Here is a 21940-nt window from a genome sequence, read left to right as displayed (position 1 = left end):
CTCACCAAGGCTGCTTATATTGTGAAATATTATTATAATTTAACTAATAATTAAAATAAATAATTTCTATGTGATTTATTCCAGTGATGACAAAGCCGAGTTTTTACCAGCCAGTCTCCAATCACATGATATTTCAGAAATCATTCTAATATACCGATTTTCTGCTCAAGAATTATTTATTATTATTATCAGTGTTGAAAACAGTAAGTTCAAAAGAGCATTTATTTGGAATAAAAACATTTTGTAAACAGTATTGTTATCCTTAAAAGTGTTACAAAACATGCAAAAATGTTTTTGAGAACCTGTGAAGCATGGCCTGCTGACATCAGGAACCTGCATATATTATACATGTGTAACGAGCCTGAGGAAATATAGAAAACAAGTCACATCAACACGTGATTGCCAGTGTGATATGTACATCACTCAGATATATTTCTGCTGAAGGTACCATTGTACAGGATCCAGCATAAACTTTCATCAGGCAGAACAGCCTGCATCAGAATGCGCACAAATCCCAGGATGCTCAGCAACTTTTGAACCCCATCCTGGTCTGGCAGTGCCCTTTTCTCTCTCTCCAAATAGACGATGCATTGGCATTCTCCCTCAAGAGCACGGAACTAACAGACACACGGATCAAAGTTCATTCATTATGAATCAAACCACACAATTTATTAAAGAAACTAACATTCATATTGAAAACAGCTAAATGTACTTCACGAAGGATCTCTAACCGTAAGTTGGGCTCTCTTTGAACCAAAGCCATCTGAGAAGAAGGACTGCTTGAAGTGCTCCACATCTCTTATGCTTTCCAGGCTTAGTGTGCAAAACTGCTGCAGATAGAGTCTGTACCCTTGCCAGAGAGCAAGCCTGTATAACTTATAAGAAAGTATAAAGAGTAGGCTATTTATACAATGTAAACATTATATTGATAAATTAATGAAAATGGAAGGCATTAGCGAAATAAATTTTGGAGTAACTGTGGCAAAAAAAGGGTAAAAAATACAGTTGTCATTACCTTAGTGTCAAGGAGGAAATCAGCAGTTTGCAACAGGTGCTCTTCGAAATAACATGGAGGAAGGCGAGATATATACTTGTTCCATGTTTCAAACAGTTTTATGGACCTGTCAGTTAACAAAATACATTACTTAAACGTCAATAAGATACAATAAAACATAATACAAAACAACAATGACTTTATTTTTTACATAAGATTTTAGCTCTTTTTTTCTTGTCTCTTACCCCCTGGAGTAGGATCGGTTGTCGTAGTTCGGAGAGCCTGAAAGTTTCTTTATATGCGCTTTAAACTCTTTTAGGTCACTTTGAAATGCTGACAGGACAGGGTTGTTTTTATCCAGGGGTCCGTAGTACGATGCTGGTGAAGGGTCCATGTTTCCAACGGAGCGTGCGCGAGCTTCCCATAGGAGCTTACGTGTTTGAATCCGTTGTTATGGATACGACGCATGCGCGTTCACCGTGTGATGGCAAGATGCCAATCTTCTGCCCTGGAAGTTAAGTTATTCAAAAATACATTATGCATTTTATACAAAATTGACGTTAACACGCATCTTCTATGATGAACAGGAACACAATTTCTGGATTAATTTTGTTTGCTTTCCTTGTGTGTTGGACGTAAAAACAATGTAGTAACGTTATACCCTATGCGATAACATTTCTAAGTTAAACGTTAGCTACACGTTAAACGTTTCTAACGTTACACATTTCCACTCAACTATTCATCTTTACAACCTGCCATCTAGTGGCTTTTCGGCAACATGTTTAAAGACGAATCTGCAAATGTGTGTGTGTAACAAATATTTATATTTATTACTAAGTAATATAACACGTAAAACATTAATTATTTAAAATAATATTTTTCAAACCACAGCAATTATTCTACACGATCAACGTTTAATGCTGAATCTGCGACTTCGAAACCAGTCCTATGCCGCTTGCTTGCTTGAATGTTGTACAATGTACATGCGTGTCGAGCTTTAGTTTGATCAGCTCAGCTGCTACAGGAAATTGGTACAGGAGGGTATAATGTCAAAAGTATAGTAGAAAGTGGGAATAATATTGTCTATGGAATAATGACCAAAGAATAAAGTGTTTGTTTAATTTGAAGGCCTAAGGAATCTTTTAAGTTTTAACAAAAGACTGTAGATGGCAGTAATGCAACATTTTGGATGCCAACCTTTATATACTGTCTATGATGCCAACTGGCGTAAAACAAAAAGAAGAGCTGACGTTTGTATCTCGTTGTGAGGAATGTCAGCACAGGGTTGGTAACATTTAAACGTATTTATGTTCGCATCTATGATTTTGCTTAGGCCTATATGACACAATTATATTTGAACCGAACACGATAGTGGTTAAAAGAAATCGCAGCTATGATAATATAATAAACGTGTTGGGTGCAGTAGAAATGGGCAAGAATAAAGATCTGAGCGACTTTGAAAAGGGACAAATTGTTATGGCAAGGCGACTAGGTACGAGTATTACTGAAACGGCAAAGCTTGTGGACTGCTCCCGGTCAGCAGTGGTGAAAATTTACCAACAGTGGTCCGAGGAGGGACAAACCACTAACCGGCGACAGGGTGTTGGGCGCCCAAGGCTTATCGATGCACGTGGGCAACTAAGGCTAACCCATCTGGTCAGAGACAACAGAAAGAATACTGTGGCACAAGTCACACAAACTTATAATGATGGTAATGTGAAGAATGTGTCGCAATACACAGTGCACCGCACTCTGCTGCGTATGGGGCTGCGCAGGTCGATCCGCTGCGCCTCCACATCACAACCTACAGCACTTGAAGCATGTGGAGGACCAACAGGAGATAGGTATAATTATTTATTTCTTTATTGATTCTTGTATAGATAGATAACCATCTATGCATTGTTTCAGATAATCAAAAGATAGTACATCAAGCACATTTGTACTGTCTTGAGTGTTCAGCTCACTCCACTCTTTTTTCTTTGTCTCCATCAGTTGTTCTGAGGATGTTGAGACTCAGAGGACTCAAATGGCATGTGATGTCATGGAGTATCCTGAGGTCAACAACGAGAGAAATAACTAAACTTTCACATCATATGCCGAAGGCCATGTCCCCGTCATGTAGAGCTCTCTGTCAGCTCGATGTTTTCCTTCACCACACGACCGTCTACCACCTTTATTTGGAAAACAAAGAGCTTTTTACTCTCAAGACTCCTGAAGAAGACTCAAGAAGCTGTGTACATGTTTGGTTGTGATGGTTCTTTTCGTAGGTGGTATTATTGGTACCTAGTAGTGGTATGTGTACCGGGAGAAAGTACAGAGGATCAAGATGCAGAGACTGGAGCAGTTGAGGAAAAAATGGCTGTCGGACAGGGAGACTTTCATTTGTTGGATCACACAGGACCAAACCCGATGAAGAATCTAAGGATTCTCAGTAGCAACCGGTGTGTGTGTGTGTGTGTGTGTTTAAGAGAGCAACCATTCATCTCTGTTGTTCTATTTTCTTTTGTTTTTATATTATTTAATTTTATAATCATTACTCATTTGTGTAGTTTATAATTTAATTTATTTAAATTATTATTATTTGATTTACATGTTAAATGTTTTGTTAGTTGTTTTCCATTGCTTGTACATTGGTATAATAAAACTTGTTGGATTTGCACTGGTCAGATGAAGTCTGAGCATTGAAACACGTGCAACTAAGATTATTGAATAAACTCGGTTGTTTTTATCATCATTACTTTGTCTCTTGCTTTTGCTTTTCCCTGGTTTTCTCTGTCAAACTCTCAGGCTGATAGGCTGTTAATAGAGTTTTGGATACCAGAAAATACTTGCTGTTGACAGTTTTACTGGTTTTGGACATCAGACAAAACAGATATCTTTCACATGATCCAGCATCCGGTGCTGGATCATGTGAAAGGGCCGATATTTCTGACGTAGAGATCCATACAATCTAATCAGGGACAAAAACACCCTAAATAGAAAATACCTTGGGTTACATGACACATCACAATACACTACTTGTCAAAAGTTTGGGGTTGCTAAGATTTTTAAATGCTTTTGAAATGAGTATCTTGTGCTGACCAAGGCTTAATTTATTTGTAAATGTTTTTACTATCACTTTTCATCCGTTTAATGCATCCTTGCTGAATAAAATTAATAATTCTCACATCAACTTCACACACGAACAAATGCTAAATAAATTTTTCTAGATAATCTGCTTCTGTACTTTCTGACGCGATTAAGGAGGTCTGAAGAAGAAAAAAGGCATTCGTAAATTACAACAACTAAGAGAAAGGTCACAGATTATTACCATACTGTCTATGATTATTACCAGGATAGGTCCAGTCTGATTCTGCTTGCGATCCGCAGTCCCAACGGATATAACGACTTTTAGATTCAAAGGAAAAATATGTAACTTAGTCCATTTGTGTGTGTGTGTGTGTGTGTGTGTTGGATGTAAAACAGTATGCTCTAAAATTTCTAAACCATAATACATAAATAAACCTTTCAAATTTTACACATTTCCACTCGACTCTTTATCTCATATACTGTACTGTAAAAAAAAAAAAAAAAAAAAAGATAATCTTTATCAACCTGCCATAGTGGCTTTTCGGCAACACTTTTAATGACGAATCTATCAGTGTGTGTGTGTGACAAATATTAATACTTATTGCTAAATAGTATATGTAAAAAAATATATATTTTATTTAAAACAATAATTTTAAATCGCATCAAATTAAGCGATCAACGTTTTATGCCTTAAATGAATCTGCGACCTCGAAACACAAGTCTCACGCAGCTTGAATGTTGTACAATGTACATGTTGTGGGTTGTCACATGCGGAGCTCAAGCTTGTATCTTGTAGTGAGGACAGACGACAGTAACTGTAGGGTTAGTAACATTTAAACGTATTTTAACCGTGATTTTGCTTATATAACACGAGTCCTGTATTTCCACCGACCAAATATAGTGGTTTAAAGTATTTTTTCTCTCTCACAGAGCTAGCTTGCTAATATGTCATTGACATGGAATACGTGTATTTCAGTGAGAGTTTAAAATCGTTCGATGTTTTTATTTGTTTATTTGTATACCGTCTATTTAATATAACAAAACAAGATCAACTGCAATTAACAGTATTATAAATATATATATACATATTTATATACTTAGTGTATATATTTTTTAATTGCTTATTTATGTATTGGTTCTTACACAGATAGATAACTAAGCATTGTTCCAGTGTCTACGGTGAATAAAGAGAATTCGATTGGGTTTTGTAACGTCACACTCTTATATTCTTTCATAATACATACGGGTGTAGGAGTGTTATTATAGTCCTGTTTCTGGAGATTTGCCTGCAGTTTAGTTCAAACCCTAAATAAACACCTGATGAACCAGAAAAGGAAGGTATTTTCACTTGAAAATGAAAGCGTGTATGTAGAAGGCAGATCTCCAGGACTTAGAACCTTGATTAAAATTATAGTCCATCAAGCACATTTGTACTTGAGTGTTCAGCTCACTCTACTCTTTTTTTTCAGTTGTTCTGAGGATGTTGAGACTCAGAGGACTCAAATGGCATGTGATGTCATGGAGCATCCTGAGGTCAACAACGAGAGAAATAACTAAACTTTCACATCATATGCCGAAGGCCATGTCCCCGTCATGTAGAGCTCTCAAACAGACCCATCAGTCCCTCTTTAGAACATCGGCTCAATGTTTTCCTCCACCTTTATTTGGAGAACAAAGAGCCTTTTACTCTCAAGACTCCTCTAAAACTCCAAACTCCGGCTCGTCGGCAAGGATCAAGCTGCGTACACGTTTGTTTGTGACGCTGCTTTTCGGAGGTAGCATTATTGGTACCTGGTGGTATGTGTACCGGGAGAAAGAACAGAGGATCCAGATGCAGAGACTGGAGCAGTTGAAGAAAGTGGCTGTCGGACAGGGAGACTTTCATCTTTTGGATCACACAGGACAGCGCAGGATCAAACGCGACTTCCTGGGCCATTGGGTTCTCTTGTACTTTGGCTTCACCCACTGCCCAGATATCTGCCCCGATGAGCTGGATAAAATGACCAATGTGGTGCGTATCCTGGATAAAGACCCTAGCCTGCCCCCTGTCCAGCCACTTTTTATCACTGTTGACCCTGAGAGAGATGACGTGGCTGCTATGGCCAAGTACGTGAAAGATTTCCATCCACGGCTGGTTGGATTGACGGGCACTGCGGAGGAAGTGATGCATGCAGGACGGGATTATAGGGTCTATGCCAGCGCTGGTCCTAAAGATGAGGATGGGGATTACATTGTGGACCACACCATCATCATCTACCTGATAAATCCAGACGGACTCTTCCTGGACTACTACAATAGAATGAAAAATGATGCCCAGATTGTTGAGAGTATACGCGATCACATGAAAAAATATGTTAAATTATTTCCAGATTAAGCTGAGGAGAAATATGCATTTGCACAATAAAGCTTTATTTCACAAGGATGATCAACCGCACTCTAGATCCTTATTTGCATAATTAACTGCAAGTAAATAAAACTATAAAAAAATTGTTATGGAAACTTAAAAAAATTAGAAATGTTTGCAACTAACTGGATTAAGTTTAAATTCTTAAATGAAAACGGAAAATATTAAAACAAAAGCTAATTCAAAACATTGATTTATTGATTTATCAAAAATTGATAGAAGTGTGTTATTTCTTTAAACACAGGTTGTGCAGTCAATTAAACGTCATATAATAGCACAAACTGAGGAATATTTGTCCACACTATAACACAAACTCACAAAAATCCAGAAACATATACTTCTCACTGCTACTAAATTTGTGACATCTGATTTTAACTTGCATCAAACACAAAAATGATTTTTTTGCAGCACTTGTTTTTATTTGTGTGTGTGTGATTCTTCTATAATTATATAAAAATGGCCTAGAAACTGTACAGTTTACTTGGAGATGAAGTGTCCAGAAAATCCATAGAAACAGACAATTGTACAGACTTTTATCATAATTTTACACATGAAATATAACATTAGCTTCTTAAAATGAAAAGCAGGTCTCATTTGCATTGCAGTTTATGTCAAAACATCAGTTATTTCTTTATCTCAGGACTCACTCGGGATTCATCCATGCGTGTTTAAAGACCAAATTAAAATGCAAGAGCAGTGCTGAATATCAGTATACATGTTTGAATTACGAGACCAAAAATGCATAGAATAGAAAAGCATATAAAATCTGTGTGTGATTTTTATCTCTGATGTTGTCTGCGATAAAGAGCTTCTGTTTGGGGCCAAAGGGAAGAGATGATAAGCAATAGTAAAAGGTCAGGGAATATCTGTAGCAGAAGGTGCGTTGTAGGTTTTGAGACGTTCATGAGCCCTCTGTGTAGTCAGTAATGTGAGTTCCATTGTATCTACGCTGTCTTCAAGTCCCTCCTTCTTGTCAATCTCCACTGTGTAATCATTGGCCTGTAATAGAAAAGTAGCGTTAGGTCAAAAACTGATATTTTTGTTTTAAAAGATGACATTTTATCTTAAATGTACATTACATGCAGACAAAAATATATATACAGTGGCCACAAATTAACAATTCATTCCCACGGATTAAGAATTTGTGCTCTATTATTAGTAAATAGTGGCCAGGATCTTCTAATTCGTTAACTTGTTTCGGTTAAATCGTGGCCTCACTGTTAGTAGCACCAGCAGTCATTGCTCTGTGTACCAGCTTTACCCACCAGCTGTAGCGCAGCCAGCATGTATCTGCAGGCTTCTGTGTTCTCCTTGCCTTCGACAACAAAGGCAAACGATTTTTTCATCCCCACGCTAGAGAGTGCCTGGACAATTCTGTCTCCATATTCATGGATGTCAAAAGCAAGACGGGTCTCCTGTACACACAAATTGCAACTGGTAGTTGTCTATATTTATTATTCTTTATGCTGTACGTTTTTGGAAACATTAGAATCGGCCACATTACCTGGGCAGCCAGATGAGGGTTGATTCCATCCTCCCACTCTTTGACTCTTCGAGACAACGCCGTCTCCTGTGCATACTTCTGAGAGTTCACCAGAAACAGATCCTACATACAGAGAAATGAGAATGAATACACTAAAACTGTCCTATTAATGTATCATTATTCTGATGGAAATCGGTTGTAAGCTCTTATACCACACTCTTCTTGACCAGATCTTCATAACTCAACCGGCTCATATGCAAGTCTTGGAAAATTTGCTCCTGTTCTCCGAGGTGATCAGCAGGTTCAAGTTCATCAACAAAGTCGTCATGTTCCTGATCTGAAAAGTCCTCACCTGAATACAATTTAAGGAATAGCACAACATGTTTGTGTTTGGTACATTTTAAACAATACTTCTATGATCTATTTCAATTAATTGAGTCAAGGGGAATAAAAATCTAGGGTTGGATGATTTTAAACGCATGCATGTTAGTGTGTGCATCTCACCCTCTACATCTGGATGCCGGACCACCTCGACCTGGTCCTCAAGATTCGCTGGTTCCAAGTAAGTTTTCTTTAACTCCTCGTCGGAGACAAAAACACCCTAAATAGAAAACACCTTGTGTTACACGACACATCAAAATACACTACTGTTGCAAATACACTACAAATGATTTTAAAAGAATTCTCAAGGCTTCATTTATTTGATATACAAAATACAGTACAAACAAATAGATAGGAATAAATTACACTTTAAAATATATCAGTATAGAAAACAGTTAATTGTAATACTATTTCACAATATTACTGTGGCGAGCAGGACGAGGTCGAGGGACGTGAGAGCGGCGCGAGACCGGTGGCGTGATTACTGATGAGCGACACCTGCGCGACGCACCGGTCTCGTATCTCTCACGGAGGAGCGGAGGCATATAGGAGGAGCGACGACAGTGAAGAACGAGAGAGGACAGGCCTGTGTTTGTGTTGTGTTTTGTTTCTGTAGCCAGCAGTCGTCCGCGAGGGACTGCTGGCTTATACTTTCATTTTGTATTTGTTTATTTATTTATTAAAAGTTGTTGAATGTTCGCCGGTTCCCGCCTCCTTCTTCCCATAACATCCAACCTTGTTACAATTACTATTAACTGTTTTCTATACTAATATATTTTAAAGTGTAATTTATTCCTATGATGGCAAAGCTGAGTTTTCAGCAGCCATTACTCTAGTGTCACGTGACCCTTCAGAAATCAATCTAAAATGCTGCTTTGGTGTTCAAGAAACATTTATTATCCTTACCAATGTTGAAAATAGCTGTGCTGCTTAATATTTTTTGCAGAAACTGATTAATTTTTTATGATTGAAGGACAAATCAAAAGAACAGCATCTATTTGAAATAGAAATCTTTTGTAAGATTATAAATGTCTTTACGGGCACATTTATCAATTTAATGCATCCTTGCTAAATTAAAGTATTCATTTCATAAAAATATTTTTTTGCTTGACATCCACTTCACGCACACACAAACACAAAATTGTACTTGTCTTACCCTTTTCCTGAGAATCTGCTTCTGTACTTTCAGACGCTGACCCATTTTACTCACAAAGATGTAATTAAGGTCTGCAATAAAAATGTATATATATATTACACAACAATATATAAAAATATATTTATATAGCACAACGCCTCAGATTGTTACCAGGATAAGTAGGTCCATTCTTAAGCTTGCGATCCGCAGTCTCAACTGTAAAAGAAAATTACAACTTCTCTTAGATTCACAAAAAAAATATGTTGTCCATTCCTTTTCAACAGCCTGATAAAAATAACTTACAAGCTTTAGAGTACCAGCTGCCGAAGTCCTGCAGTTTTGAAGGACCCTTCCTCTTCCTTTTTCCAGACTCTTCAATGCCTGCTGGCACTTTATAACACTTGCCTAGAGAGCAGAGAAGGAAATAAAACTTCAAACAGCAAAAAGTCATATGAATAATAATTAATTTAGTTATTTTAAGGTCAATACACCTATCCTGTGGGACATTATATTGAGCACACACCTATTTTGAGAGGTTTGTCCTCCCCAAACACAGCATATGAGTCGTGCCATTTCCAAGGGTCCACACTTTCCTAGAATATGCAAATGCAATTGTTTTGTTAGGCTATGATTATGCAACATCATGACAGGATCATTTAACAGGCACTACATGTGAACATGGTTACTTGATTAAGTGTATGTGTGATGAAAAGAGAGCATTTTAAGTCAGTGCAGCACTCTATACCTTGGATTGCTTTGGTTCCTCTGAAATTGGCTGTACCTCAGGTCTCGGTCTCAGCATCCTCCCCTCACTCGGGCCCTAGAACAAATGAAAGGGAAGACTTTACATTGAACAAAGCTTTTCTTGAATGCCAAACATAACTAATGTCAACATTCAATCACAAAGTGTTCGGGTACCTGATGCCTTTCTACCCACTCTTCAGACTCCACCTCCATCCCATGATCTTCAAGTGGAGGAAGAACCTCAGCGCCACCATCTTCTTCATCGTAACCACCATTAACCTCAGCAACCCCTTCTAAACACCAGATGATATTAATTAGATAAAAACAAAATTGACCAGCATGTGTGAAAATAGCAAATAGGAATAAATGGTTTAGGTACACCATCATTCAAAAGTCTGGGGTCAGTTCAGTAAGATGTTTCAATGATTTTTGAAAGGAGTCTCTTATGTTCATCCACCAAGTCTGATTTATTTGATATAAAATACAGTAAAACCATAGTGAAATATTGCTATAATTAAAATATATATAATATATTTTAAAATGTAATTCATTCCTGTGGTGGCAAAGCTGAATTTTCATCATCATTACTATAGTCTTCAGTGCCACACTATGCTTCAGAAATCATTCTAATATGTAGATTTGCAGCTCAAGAAACAGTTCTTATTATTATCAATGATGACAACAGTTGTGCTGCTTAGCATTTTTGTGACAATTAGTGGTGTTTTTTTGTAAAATAAAAAATGACGCAAAGCAAAACATTGGTGCAGATTGCCACACACAAGAAGTCTGTGTCCTCACCTGTCTGTAAGGGCACAGGGTCATGTGCAGAGAAATTGTGCTGGATTTCTGCAACATCCTTGAGGAAGTGGGCGTGGGAAGAGCCCAGACGCATCAATCCCGCTTCATCCATGGTGAAATTATTCATCCGAAAATCCTTACAGCTGCCAAGAAGCTCCCCTTTAAGACTAGAGGATAACGATTAACACACATTTGAGTTATTTTAAGTACGAACATAATTTCCTGCAACTGAGCCAGACAATATTCTCCTGAAGAGCAAGAGGACTGAATTGGTACTGCTGGGCTGTACGACCAATCATATTATAGATGGAACAGTGTAAAAGTGTGCAAACTTTTTATTTGTCTGTGTGGGTTAGAGTGTCTTTACCTGAGAAGGGGGTATTTCTGTTTCTCATGTGATTCGGCAGGAATGAGAGACTCAGGAGGGAGACGGATAATCTTCACAGGCTAAAGAAGAATAAGGAATAATTAGACCCAGAAAACCCAAGATACCAAAGCACACCAATTGCTATGCAAGCAAAACAACAACTTAATCTGCAGAACATTTACAAAGTTAATATCATAAGCATTTCTCATATTTAAATCTTACCCAGTCAAGAGACACAAAATAAGAATAATGTGGATGTTCAGTTTACTCATAAAATTGTAGAAACAAAAACTTTGACGGGGTGAAACCCAACTCACCTCTGTTGGATCTTTCATTGTTATATTCTGAGAGTTGACATTCTCATCCTGTTCAATCTCATCAAACTGCGTAAAAACAAACATTTTTACTCACAGATTTATAAAACGTTAATTTGTGTTTAGGGTAACAAGTGTTAATGCTCATTTACACACCTCACAATCGTCGCCTTCATTGCCTGAATGGGCTTTTTCTTGGTTACCATCTGATGAAGAACCTTGCTTATCACGTCTGTTGAGATAAACACAAATAGCATGTCACAAATCAATTCAACAGAATAAACGGAAATTTGAGGTCAAAGGCAATAACACCTACTTCTTGTTTTTGTTAGAGATGTAGTCCAATGTTTGAAACACCAGAGTGTGAAGGAGCTCCACCTAAATAATCAGAATAACATTGTAAAGAAAAAAATTGCCTTCTTAAATCTATGTTAATTTCATAAAACATTTTACAGTACGGTTTCATTAGTTAACTTTGGTTAATGCATCAAATAACATTAAAGCCAATTCCAACTCTGAATCAACATACAAAACTGCCAAAATTTCCAAATAGTGTGTAATCTGTAAATTAAATAATTAAATAAAGTAACTAAGTAAATAAATAAGTGATAATACCTTAAATATTTCCTTACAATATAAAGCTATATGAGAGCTAGATGTCTTATTTAAATTACTTATCATATTGAAAATCACTAAACTTGTATTTTAGTGTAATGACTTACTGTATTGCACACATAAAGCATCATTTACCTTTCTGCCATAGATGCATGTTGATCCTTGAATTAAAAGTGCAGCCTCTGCAAAGTTCATCATGGTTTTCCCACCATCGAATGAAATGGTCATCTGGTCCAGCTGTCAACAACAGCAACAATATGAGACTCTGGGACAGAAAAAAGGCAGATTTGAATCATTGAGATGGTGCTTGATCTCAGTGTGTTTTCTCACCTCCTCAAGATACTCTCCGAGCTGGCTGGCCAGGTCAATGTCCCAGTTCTTGGTGAGGTCCCGCAGGGGTTGCAGCAGATGGGCATATCTCGTCTCTGCGGAATCCATGGCCATGTACTTCCAAAATACACTGTAAATCATTGTTTTAAAAGGCATTATAGTTCATTTTTATCATTCATAATAACAAATAACTGCCATCCACCAAAAATATTAATAAATGATTTAAAGTGATTATATATATTATTATTATTTAAGTAAAAGAACATGGCATGTTGTCATTGATTAGCAAAGTACAGTCACATAATATATATATATATATATATATATATATATATATATATATATATATATATATATATATATATATATAGTTTACATAAAAGTTAGGCTATGTCGTTTTTACTCAAACACAGTAAAGTGTAAACAGGAGATTTGCTAGCTGTATAATAACTACATGCACAAAAAATAGATCTGTATTATTTATATTAACATTACATTTGAAGTTTATTATAACCACTCAGATTCACTGATAAACTGTAACGTTAAGTTATATTTAAACGTTAACAGCTTTAAGTTAACTTACAGCACTGAAGCTCCGGCGAAACGATAATAAACATAAAAATGCTCACCTTTACGCGAATAATCAACGGCTGCTAAATGAAAAATATCCTCTTAACTGTGTATTTCTGAAAAGTATAGCGTTTGTGTCACTAAAGTGTGCAAAACATAAAACCCTACACTTTAGAGAGAAGTTTTTGTTTTTGCCGCGTGCGTGACGTCAAACAGGAGTCAGGACGTCTGCTGAGCCACTGCCCCCTGCCGGCCTGGAGGCGTATGGTCTGTGTCGTTTATGGTTTTTATGATTTTTCGTGAAAAATCCATCCCATCTATTCTATTTTCAGGTAAGCCAAAGGTAACTAATTTGGGATTTATTATAATATGCTTTATCTTTTCATATATTCATAGTAAAAAAAGAAAAAAAGAAAAAAAAAGATCTTACATAAAATATGGTCACACAATTTAACAAATAAGGTCAAATGGTTGATTTATTTAGGCTAACAATTTTTTAGGCTCACTAATTAATAGCGGTAACAATTATTTGCACGTCACAAGTTTGTTTGTTTGTTGTTGTTTTTTGCAATAGACGATGTAAACTTTACATCCTTCTCCCCATTGCTCCTTTACACTGTGAAGGTCTTCGGTGGCCAGAAGAGGAGGCTATAAGGCAGCCAGAATGATCAACTTATTTAACCCCAGAGATGTAACAAAAATATAAAGGTGAACAATTACAGTACAGAATTTTAGGATTATTTAATCATAATATTTCATAGCAATTTCATTCATTTCGTTCTCAAATTTTTATTTTTTTATTTTTCGATACAAATCACATTCAACACAATCTCTCAACCCTCACCAACTATCTTTCTGGGATTACATTCATGCTGGCCTGTAATTTTCAAAATATTATGGTACACACATTCACTTATACAGTATGTTACATATAGACACTAACTTACTAACTATACTGAATTAATAAATATATAAATAAATAAATAAATAAATATAATGCAATACAATACACTGATTTGACTTCCAATTAGGAAGGGAGATATTTAGTCAATAATATGGCATCATTTTAGAACAATCAAAATGATCAACAATGGGGCCATATCTTAAAAAACATATTCAGTTAAAAATTTGCTAATTTTAAGATGCCGCAAGACATTATGTTATAGATTATAATAGATCAGATAGATTTTTAGCAAGGAATTTGCTAACCATGACTTTTCAGGGGCAAGTCCAGGATCTGGGTCTATGCAGAACTGTTGAAAGAGCCTGTGACAGACATACCCAGATCCTGTGAACATTGACATCTATTATGGGGCCAGTTCCAGTGTAGATTTTAGCTCATTTAACTTTTGACATATGAGCCTTATTTACACTACTTTAAACTATTTCAAACTGAATAAGCAAGAACACATTCCCTGAGATTGGTCTGCCAAGATCTTCCTCAGGTTCACTTAATTTGATCTAAAGAAGAGGATGTTCAGCCGCAATTTCATTAATTTTAAAAGCGCAAATAATTGGTTTAACATGACCTTGTCCCTAAAATTAACAAGCAAACAATTCGTCTCCATGAAAGAAGCAGCCTGTAGCCCGAGCAATGTCATCTGAGGGATCAGACAATCACCTGATCACCTCTGACAGCTATATAATCCACTGTTGTCTTTAGGGATTGTAATGCCTGTTACACATGTGCACGGTTCTGCCAATTTTATTTATAGACATTCTTAACATAGGCCTATCTATCTATCTATCTATCTATCTATCTATCTATCTATCTATCTATCTATCTATCTATCTATCTATCTATCTATCTATCTATCTATCTATCTATCTATCTATCTATCTATCTATCTATCTATCTATCTATCTATCTATCTATCTATCTATCTATCTGCCGTGGATGTGATTTTTGGTTTTCACACACATACAGCTTCTTATAATTTTGTTTGGTCATAGGCAATACATTCCTGGTTTAAGGTGGCACTTGTCACGCTGTGACTGACTCACGGATCTTGAAAAGCAACAACTGTAAATTCCTTTTTAGTGAATCCTATAAAAAAAAAGCCCATCACAGATGTTTTACTGTAAAAAGAAATAGACATAGCCTACAGAAAGAATAAACAATAAAAATAGGCTATATTTGGGTGTGCAACATTGGACGTATTGCAGTAGCCTATTTAGTTGCCCGTCTATTGTACTTCATTGCTTTTATATAGCCTAAAGAAATTACAAATAGCCTAGCTTATTATGGTAATATTGAAAATATGATTTACTTAAAAAATATATATAATCATAATACAATTAAATTAAATTAAAATGACATGTAGCGTGGATTGTGATAAATATATGTGTCTGGCAGATCTTAACAAAACAAACAAATAAACAAAAACAACAATATAGCTATTTGGCACGACCTTAAGAGAGCGCTCGCGTTTCTGACCACGTGATACGATTCCTGGAAAGTTCCTGGAAATTAGTCTTTTGTATACCAGTCATTTTAAATGAGGATTAAGTCGTTAACGACGAGCGCACACACATACACACACACAAAGCAGAAAAAAAAGATTCGTTTGAATATCGCTAAACTGCTGGAGAGAGTAATTATATGTGTCCTGCTCGCTTGGCGCGCGCTTTAACGCGTTTGGACGTTTGTAGACAGAGTGGAGTGTCGCTGCCGAAAGAATCAATGCGAATACAAGGAAAAACGCGTCCCGACCTGCGGAGCATCAGGGCGAGCTGGTCGTCTGACAGTGAACCGATCAGTGTTTCCCATTAATAAATGATGGGTCTAAATCATGGTGCTATTGAACGTCTGTAACGCGAAACGCGCTGGACTTAATTGCTATTGCTTTCACTTAGACAAAAGGTAAGTGATGTGCGCTTTCTCCGACTGTCGCCTTTCGGGCTCAAGTTTATAATCAAAATATGTTCTGCTTTATTTCTTGTGCTTCATTATGTCTCAGATAGCAGCCAAATCAAAGGATTCGCGCATGTAGAAGTATTTTAATTTACACGTTTTGTAAAAAATAGCCTACTTTCGTTTATCTTATTTGCCACACTCAGTTACCATGAGCTGTCAATGCCGTTTCCTAGGAAAGGCAGTTCTGCGTATTTGCCATCTCTAAAAGGCAGCCTTTGTTTTTTATTCCTCACGTGCGCAATGAACCATTCACTCGGAATAAGGACGGAATATAACGTTTATGAAGCTCATGATGATTGTCATTTCGTTATTTTATCCAATTAAAAAAACAACAAAAGAACAGTTATGGCTGACCTTTGTATTATTCTAAGGAGATTAACACGGAATGGCCACTTTCATTTATCACTTTATGAGTGTTTCAAATAACCAATTAGAAATGACTGGGCTACAGGGTGAAATCGCTATCAAACGTGAGCACCACCCTCCTGAGTCCTGAGTGAGGTGACAGTAGAAGCTGTAAGGCTGTAATATAAAGGATTTACTGGACAAAAACAATTTGGAGGTAAGAAGAAAGGGCAATTTCATGTTATAACTTCTTTTGCGGTCATGATCATGCCTATGTTGAATGGCAGAACTAATAGCAAATAAAACATTCACACAAGTTTTTCATAGGCTACGTGTTAAAACTATAAATAAAAAATGTCTAAATAGAGGGGAAGGGTTGAAACATTTTCCATTCTGCTGGACACACAAACATTGAACAAAATAGAAAAGTGTTGCTACACTTAGCATAATTGTTGTGAGTGACTAACACACACGCACTGTCTGTACTGTGTTTGGCTGAACTCAGCTGCTAAACTGTCTGTGTTTAGTGAATTTCTATTTGTTTCAAAGTGTATGTTATTTTGAACGTTTAGTGGTCCAGGTTGAATTAAGGGGTCATGATGAATTGAGAAATACAAATTTCCTTGATTTTTTTACATGTAAGATGTAGCCTATAAAAACATCCTGTAAGTTACAGAACTCAAAACTTCATCGTTTGTCCAAAAACAGCTTTTATTGAAACCAAGCCCCAAAAATGACTAGTTTCAGATTCTGTCACATTATGACATAATAGTGTGATGTAAGGGGCCGTTCACACAGAAGCGTTTTTACTTTTCCATTGTTTTTCAATGTAAACACGCACTCTACGGACGAGTATTGCTGTTTATGCGTCATTAAATCAATCCAGGGACTAAACCGTCTACTTCACATTGTTTCTCGATAGAAGCATGAAAATAATCTGCTATTTAAATTGTGATTAAATTATATAGCCTACAGAAAGCGATCAAAGAACCCCCGTTTATAATTGCTGGAGCTGTCAATGACTGAATTCTGGACTCTCGCTAAAACGCTGTCTATAGGCTACTGCACAATGAATTTCTAATTTACATCAAATCAATGCGAATATGGAAATGATGAGATCACTGCATTCATGCGCTCAACAGACATGTCTGTCATTGGCTGCAATGCTCATCACTGCAACCTTTCATGCCATGGGAGTTATCACGGTTAGCTCGACAGCTGTAATAGTAAAAACGTATAATAGCCAATAGTTTCAAGAGAGTTCCACATGTAATAGCCTACTTATTTCATATGCAAAGATGTTAGCCAATCATATCAGTGTGCATTTACATTTAACTCACATCAGACACGCCCCTTTCCATAGGGCTAAAATCTGAGTTAAAATGGCCTTTTATTTCTAAATGATGGCAATTTTTGATGTAGCCTACAAATCATACTAACATTATAAGTGCACCCCAGGAAACATTATAAAATTATATTTAAAAAAATGCAGTTAATAAATGTTTAAAAGGAAATGAGGGTGATGTGGGATCACGATGGTAGCCTATGATTTTGAACAAGTACATTTGATTACCACAACATTTTAAAAAGACCACGTATAGTATTACAAACAGGTGGAAGATTGTAACAATAGCACTCTTTGTAGGCTACTTGACATTCATTTACACAGTTCAGAGATAAACAACTTTAATTTTCAGTTTTAGCCTATATGGGAATACTATCTGGGAATGAGAAAGAAAAAATAGCGTAATCGTTACAGACCTTGAAACAAAACATCTTACTACACTCCCTATTCTAATTTCTTAAGTAGGCTAATGTAACGCATTCTGTCGTCTAAAACATGTTTGTATTTTCAGATCCGCGCAGCCAAACAAAATCCACGGGCGCTTTGGAAGACTTCTCACATGTTTTGGTTGATTGTAAGAGTCAGTCGTCTTTGAGGGATAATTATAGACATTGACTGGATGCAGAGCGCGGTTCTCCAATGACCTGTCACTCATCTGACTCCACGGAAAGCATCGAGAATGAAAGAAGATCGCAAACCGAAACCCAAGTCACGGAGTCCGAACAGAGTCGCATTGCCACTGCCATGAGAGACCTTAAAAACACTGGTAAACGTTTACTGCTCGTTTCCATATTCTATTCATTTGTTTCTTTCTGTACCACTGACTGGATAAATGCGTCAAATATGATGTTAAAAGCGATAATAGTAGTGAATATTTAAAGTGATAATTAACCCTATATAAATTTTCAATAAAGTGTTTATAAGTCGTTTTTTAGAGTTTGTTGATGTTTTCAAAGAAGCTATGCTTTCATTTTTTGAATGTCAAGGTTGAAAATGTTGTTTCAGGACTGCTGTTTAGCTATTCATGTGATATCATTTGCATCTAGTGTGTTTTTTGGTGTTGTTATATGAGAGAAATATAAGAGAGGTGAATGTCAACAAAAGTAAACCAAATAGAGTAATGTTTTTTTCCTTTAAGGGGAAATTTTCATCACCTTTGGATCTTTATATATTAGCCTATACTTTTTTTAATAGCCTTTTTATGTCAATACTTGAATTTAATAAATGTATTAATCCATATAAGTAGATTATGTATAGCCTACTAAAATTAATTCAAGACAGTATTAATAACTATATCAGATGTTACAAATACAAAGGTTTTTGCGTTTGTGTTTTTTTGCCCCCACACACTGAATTCAGAGGACATTTTTGTCACTTTCTGTGGCATTTTTCCCACAAACCCCCCTTTCTGACCCCGATATGAAGTAAGTGAATGCAATGCATGTAGGAACTACGTGAATTTCCTGACAAAAGCCTTTACTGTTTACATTTTCTGTTTGCTTTTGTGCAACAAAAGAGTGACATTATCATGTCTATAAAGCTTTTGTTATGTTTCCTGGGCTGGCTAGAACATTTGCCCTCAATTGCTTGTGTCCCTTTCTGGTTTCAAGTGCACAAACTAATTTAGTCCAGCCCATATAAAAGAAAAGCAAGATACAGTAATTAAGATGCTGCAACGAGATCCATTTTTATGTTTGTTTGCTGAGAAAAACGATTCGAGTAGCTTTTTTTGGGAACATCTGTCAAGCATTTGCCTGTAAAAAAAAAAAAAGTAAAATACTCCCAAGATGAAATAGTCAGATGGTATAGTTCAGTATTTCAGGAAGGATACGTCATTTTTGTTGACATATTTGCTGTGTTGTTTAGTCTTGCTGTCCCACAGTTACCATAATGTTTTCAATTAACGTTCATTTAACAGCTCATTTCAGGAGATCTTGGTTTTTGCTATATTATCAGATGCAAATTAGTCATGGCTTTGTGAGCATGTCCTTTGAGGGGAACATTATGTGTCTCATATTACACAAGCAAACGACTGAAACAAATACTGTGGAACAGGATACGTATGACCATCTGTGTGTCTTCTTTTCTTGGAAGCAGGGTGGTATTGGGGCAGCCTGACAGCCAACGAAGCCAAGGAGATCCTGCAGGACACGTCGGAGGGCACGTTTCTGGTCCGGGACAGCTCTCAGAGGGACTACCTTTTCACCATCTCCGCCATGACATCTGCGGGACCAACCAACCTGCGTATTGAATACAAGGACGGCAAATTCAAGCTGGACTCCGTGGTGCTGGTCAAGCCCAAACTCAAGCAGTTCGACAGTGTCGTCCATCTCGTGGAGCACTACGTGCAGCTGTCCCGGACGTCTTGTAAGGACAGGACTACCCCTCTCGCCCCATCCAACGGCACCGTGCAGCTGCTGCTCACGACTCCGGTGTACACGGCCACACCGTCTCTGCAGCATCTGTGCCGTATTGCCATCAATAAAACCACACGGCGAGTACAAGAACTTCCTTTGCCTAACCGGCTGAAGGATTACCTGACAGACTACACCTATAATGTATAGAACCGTGTGAACGACAATGACCATAAGTGCTGTGGTTCTATGGATCATAGACCCAGTGATAATGGGGTGCTAATGTCCGGTTTAGGATCATTTGCCTGGGATCCCTCTCCTTGTGCCCAAGGACTACTTTAAAGTGATAGTTCAGCCAAAAATGTAATTAATTACTCACCCACATGTTGTTCCAACCCAAACCATGTTGTTTGACATTCTTTCTTCTGTGGAACGAACACGAAAGAAGATATTCTGTTTAATGGAAGTTAATGGGGACCAAAACAACACTGCACTCCATTGACGTCCATTGTATATCAACATAGACATTTTTCAATGTCATTTTTTCAGTGTTCCGCAGAAGAACGAAAGTCTTACAGGTTTGGGATATCATGAGGGTGAGTAAACAATGACATAATTATTATTTTTGGGAGAACTATCCTGATAATATGAAAAATATCATAACAATGTTAAGTGTCCTTCATTGAGCACTTGACAAGTTTATGGCCTGTATATATACTGTCAATTTTTAAAGAGCGAGTGAGCAGCATGTGTAAGGCACACTGGCCTACACCAGAATCTGTGGGTTTTTAAAGATGTACAGAAAGGTGTGGTAGTGAATAAAATGAACAGTTCAACCTCATGTTTTTCCAAACTTGATTTTTCTTTCTTCTGTGGAACACAAAAGAAGATGTTAAGAAGAATGTTGCAGCTGTGTTTTTTTCATATATTAAAATCAATGGGGTCCAAACCTGTCAAGCTCAAAACTGTTAAGGACATACAGGTACACTCCTAAAAATAAAGGTTCCAAATCTTTTATTTTTTTATTTTTATAAGAACCATTTTAGGAATATTATAAGTCTTCTGAAAGTTTAGGCTATTTTACTTTCACATCATTGATCAAAGCACGCATACACAGACCATGTCAACTGGTGTCAAGCCTCAGATGTTAACTGACATTTGAGGTATCTTTTTTTTGTGTTCCACAGAAGAAAGAAAGCCATATGATTTTGGAACAGCACGAGGGTGAGTAAATGATTACAGAATTTTCATTTTTGGGTGAACTTACTTAATAGGTGTCTGAGATGTTTTGCATCCTGTGTTTGAGACATGGGAGTTTGTAACTGAATGCTTTTTTAGTATGTTTTATTTGCTCATTATCCATGTTATATTTTTGTACTGTAGTCATAGATGATCATTTGATGTCATGGTTGCCCAAGGAACTGCTGGGAATTGGCAAGTACCTTGCGATATGATATACTGTATATCCTGATGTGTCTTCATGGTAATGTAATACCTACTGGAAAATTACATTTAAAAATAGCCCTTTTTAAAAACAATATATTACTGTTCAAAAATTTGGGGTTAGTAGATATATATATATATATATAGAAATTAATAATGTTACAAAAGATGGTCTTTTAAGCTTTCTTGTCATCAAAGAATCCTGAAAAATGTTTAGCCTATTGTAGTTTCCACAATAATATTAAGCAGCACAACTTTTTTTTTACATTGATAATAATAGTAAGAAGTGCTTCTGAAGCAGCAAATCTGCATATTACAACGATTTCTGTGAC

General features: G+C 36.7%; 5 protein-coding genes across 10 annotated transcripts in view; 3 read left to right on the top strand and 2 right to left on the bottom strand.

Moving 5' to 3' along the window:
- cfap54 (cilia and flagella associated 54) overlaps window positions 1-1435 on the bottom strand; it is a gene marked incomplete at its 3' end in the record, with an annotated part of 33605 nt that extends 32170 nt beyond the window's left edge. Inside the window, exons 1-5 of the mRNA XM_079622288.1 lie at window positions 1240-1435; window positions 1016-1121; window positions 732-875; window positions 449-617; window positions 303-361 (exon numbers count right to left, since the gene is read on the bottom strand). Coding sequence (XP_079478414.1) covers window positions 303-361; window positions 449-617; window positions 732-875; window positions 1016-1121; window positions 1240-1388 — 627 coding nt within the window. The 5' untranslated portion in view covers window positions 1389-1435. The remainder of the gene's footprint in view (window positions 1-302; window positions 362-448; window positions 618-731; window positions 876-1015; window positions 1122-1239) is intronic.
- A 554-nt stretch (window positions 1436-1989) lies between these two features.
- On the top strand, window positions 1990-3123 carry LOC307003638 (uncharacterized protein). Its single transcript, XM_079622330.1, has 2 exons — window positions 1990-2838; window positions 2987-3123. The coding sequence occupies exons 1-2, from the start codon at window positions 2423-2425 to the stop codon at window positions 3072-3074; spliced, it is 504 nt and encodes a 167-aa protein (XP_079478456.1). The 5' UTR covers window positions 1990-2422; the 3' UTR covers window positions 3075-3123.
- A 1657-nt stretch (window positions 3124-4780) lies between these two features.
- Window positions 4781-6974, top strand: sco2 (synthesis of cytochrome C oxidase 2). Its single transcript, XM_079622486.1, has 2 exons — window positions 4781-4885; window positions 5533-6974. The coding sequence occupies exon 2, from the start codon at window positions 5544-5546 to the stop codon at window positions 6435-6437; it is 894 nt and encodes a 297-aa protein (XP_079478612.1). The 5' UTR covers window positions 4781-4885; window positions 5533-5543; the 3' UTR covers window positions 6438-6974.
- ncaph2 (non-SMC condensin II complex, subunit H2) lies at window positions 6460-13466 on the bottom strand. Of its 3 annotated transcripts, none has more exons than XM_079622483.1 (19): window positions 13264-13466; window positions 12635-12764; window positions 12440-12541; window positions 12006-12067; window positions 11846-11921; window positions 11693-11758; window positions 11376-11455; window positions 11009-11175; window positions 10385-10503; window positions 10212-10286; window positions 9990-10059; window positions 9770-9871; window positions 9638-9682; window positions 9488-9558; window positions 8455-8551; window positions 8163-8302; window positions 7972-8073; window positions 7733-7882; window positions 6460-7466 (listed from the first exon to the last, which is right to left on the bottom strand). In XM_079622483.1, the coding sequence occupies exons 2-19, from the start codon at window positions 12746-12748 to the stop codon at window positions 7323-7325; spliced, it is 1782 nt and encodes a 593-aa protein (XP_079478609.1). In that variant the 5' UTR covers window positions 12749-12764; window positions 13264-13466; the 3' UTR covers window positions 6460-7322. The 3 variants fall into 3 exon arrangements, with proteins under 3 accessions (XP_079478609.1, XP_079478611.1, XP_079478610.1); XM_079622485.1 differs by having other exon boundaries at window positions 6644-7466; window positions 12440-12569; XM_079622484.1 differs by having other exon boundaries at window positions 6644-7466; window positions 10385-10500; window positions 13264-13455.
- Window positions 13467-15646: 2180 nt separating this feature from the next.
- socs2 (suppressor of cytokine signaling 2) lies at window positions 15647-21509 on the top strand. Of its 4 annotated transcripts, XM_079622481.1 has the most exons (4): window positions 15685-16067; window positions 18323-18577; window positions 19906-20305; window positions 21353-21509. In XM_079622481.1, the coding sequence occupies exons 2-4, from the start codon at window positions 18451-18453 to the stop codon at window positions 21369-21371; spliced, it is 546 nt and encodes a 181-aa protein (XP_079478607.1). In that variant the 5' UTR covers window positions 15685-16067; window positions 18323-18450; the 3' UTR covers window positions 21372-21509. The 4 variants fall into 4 exon arrangements, with proteins under 4 accessions (XP_079478606.1, XP_079478607.1, XP_079478604.1 ...); XM_079622480.1 differs by lacking the exon at window positions 21353-21509 and having other exon boundaries at window positions 15647-16067; window positions 19909-21005; XM_079622478.1 differs by lacking the exon at window positions 21353-21509 and having other exon boundaries at window positions 19906-21011.
- The last annotated feature ends 431 nt before the right edge of the window (window positions 21510-21940 follow it).

Source organism: Phoxinus phoxinus, assembly GCF_949152265.1.
Source record: "Phoxinus phoxinus genome assembly, chromosome: 9".
Lineage (NCBI taxonomy): Eukaryota > Metazoa > Chordata > Actinopteri > Cypriniformes > Leuciscidae > Phoxinus > Phoxinus phoxinus.
Note: the sequence above shows the minus strand (reverse complement) of the source record. Positions and strands in the feature narration are given on the sequence as shown.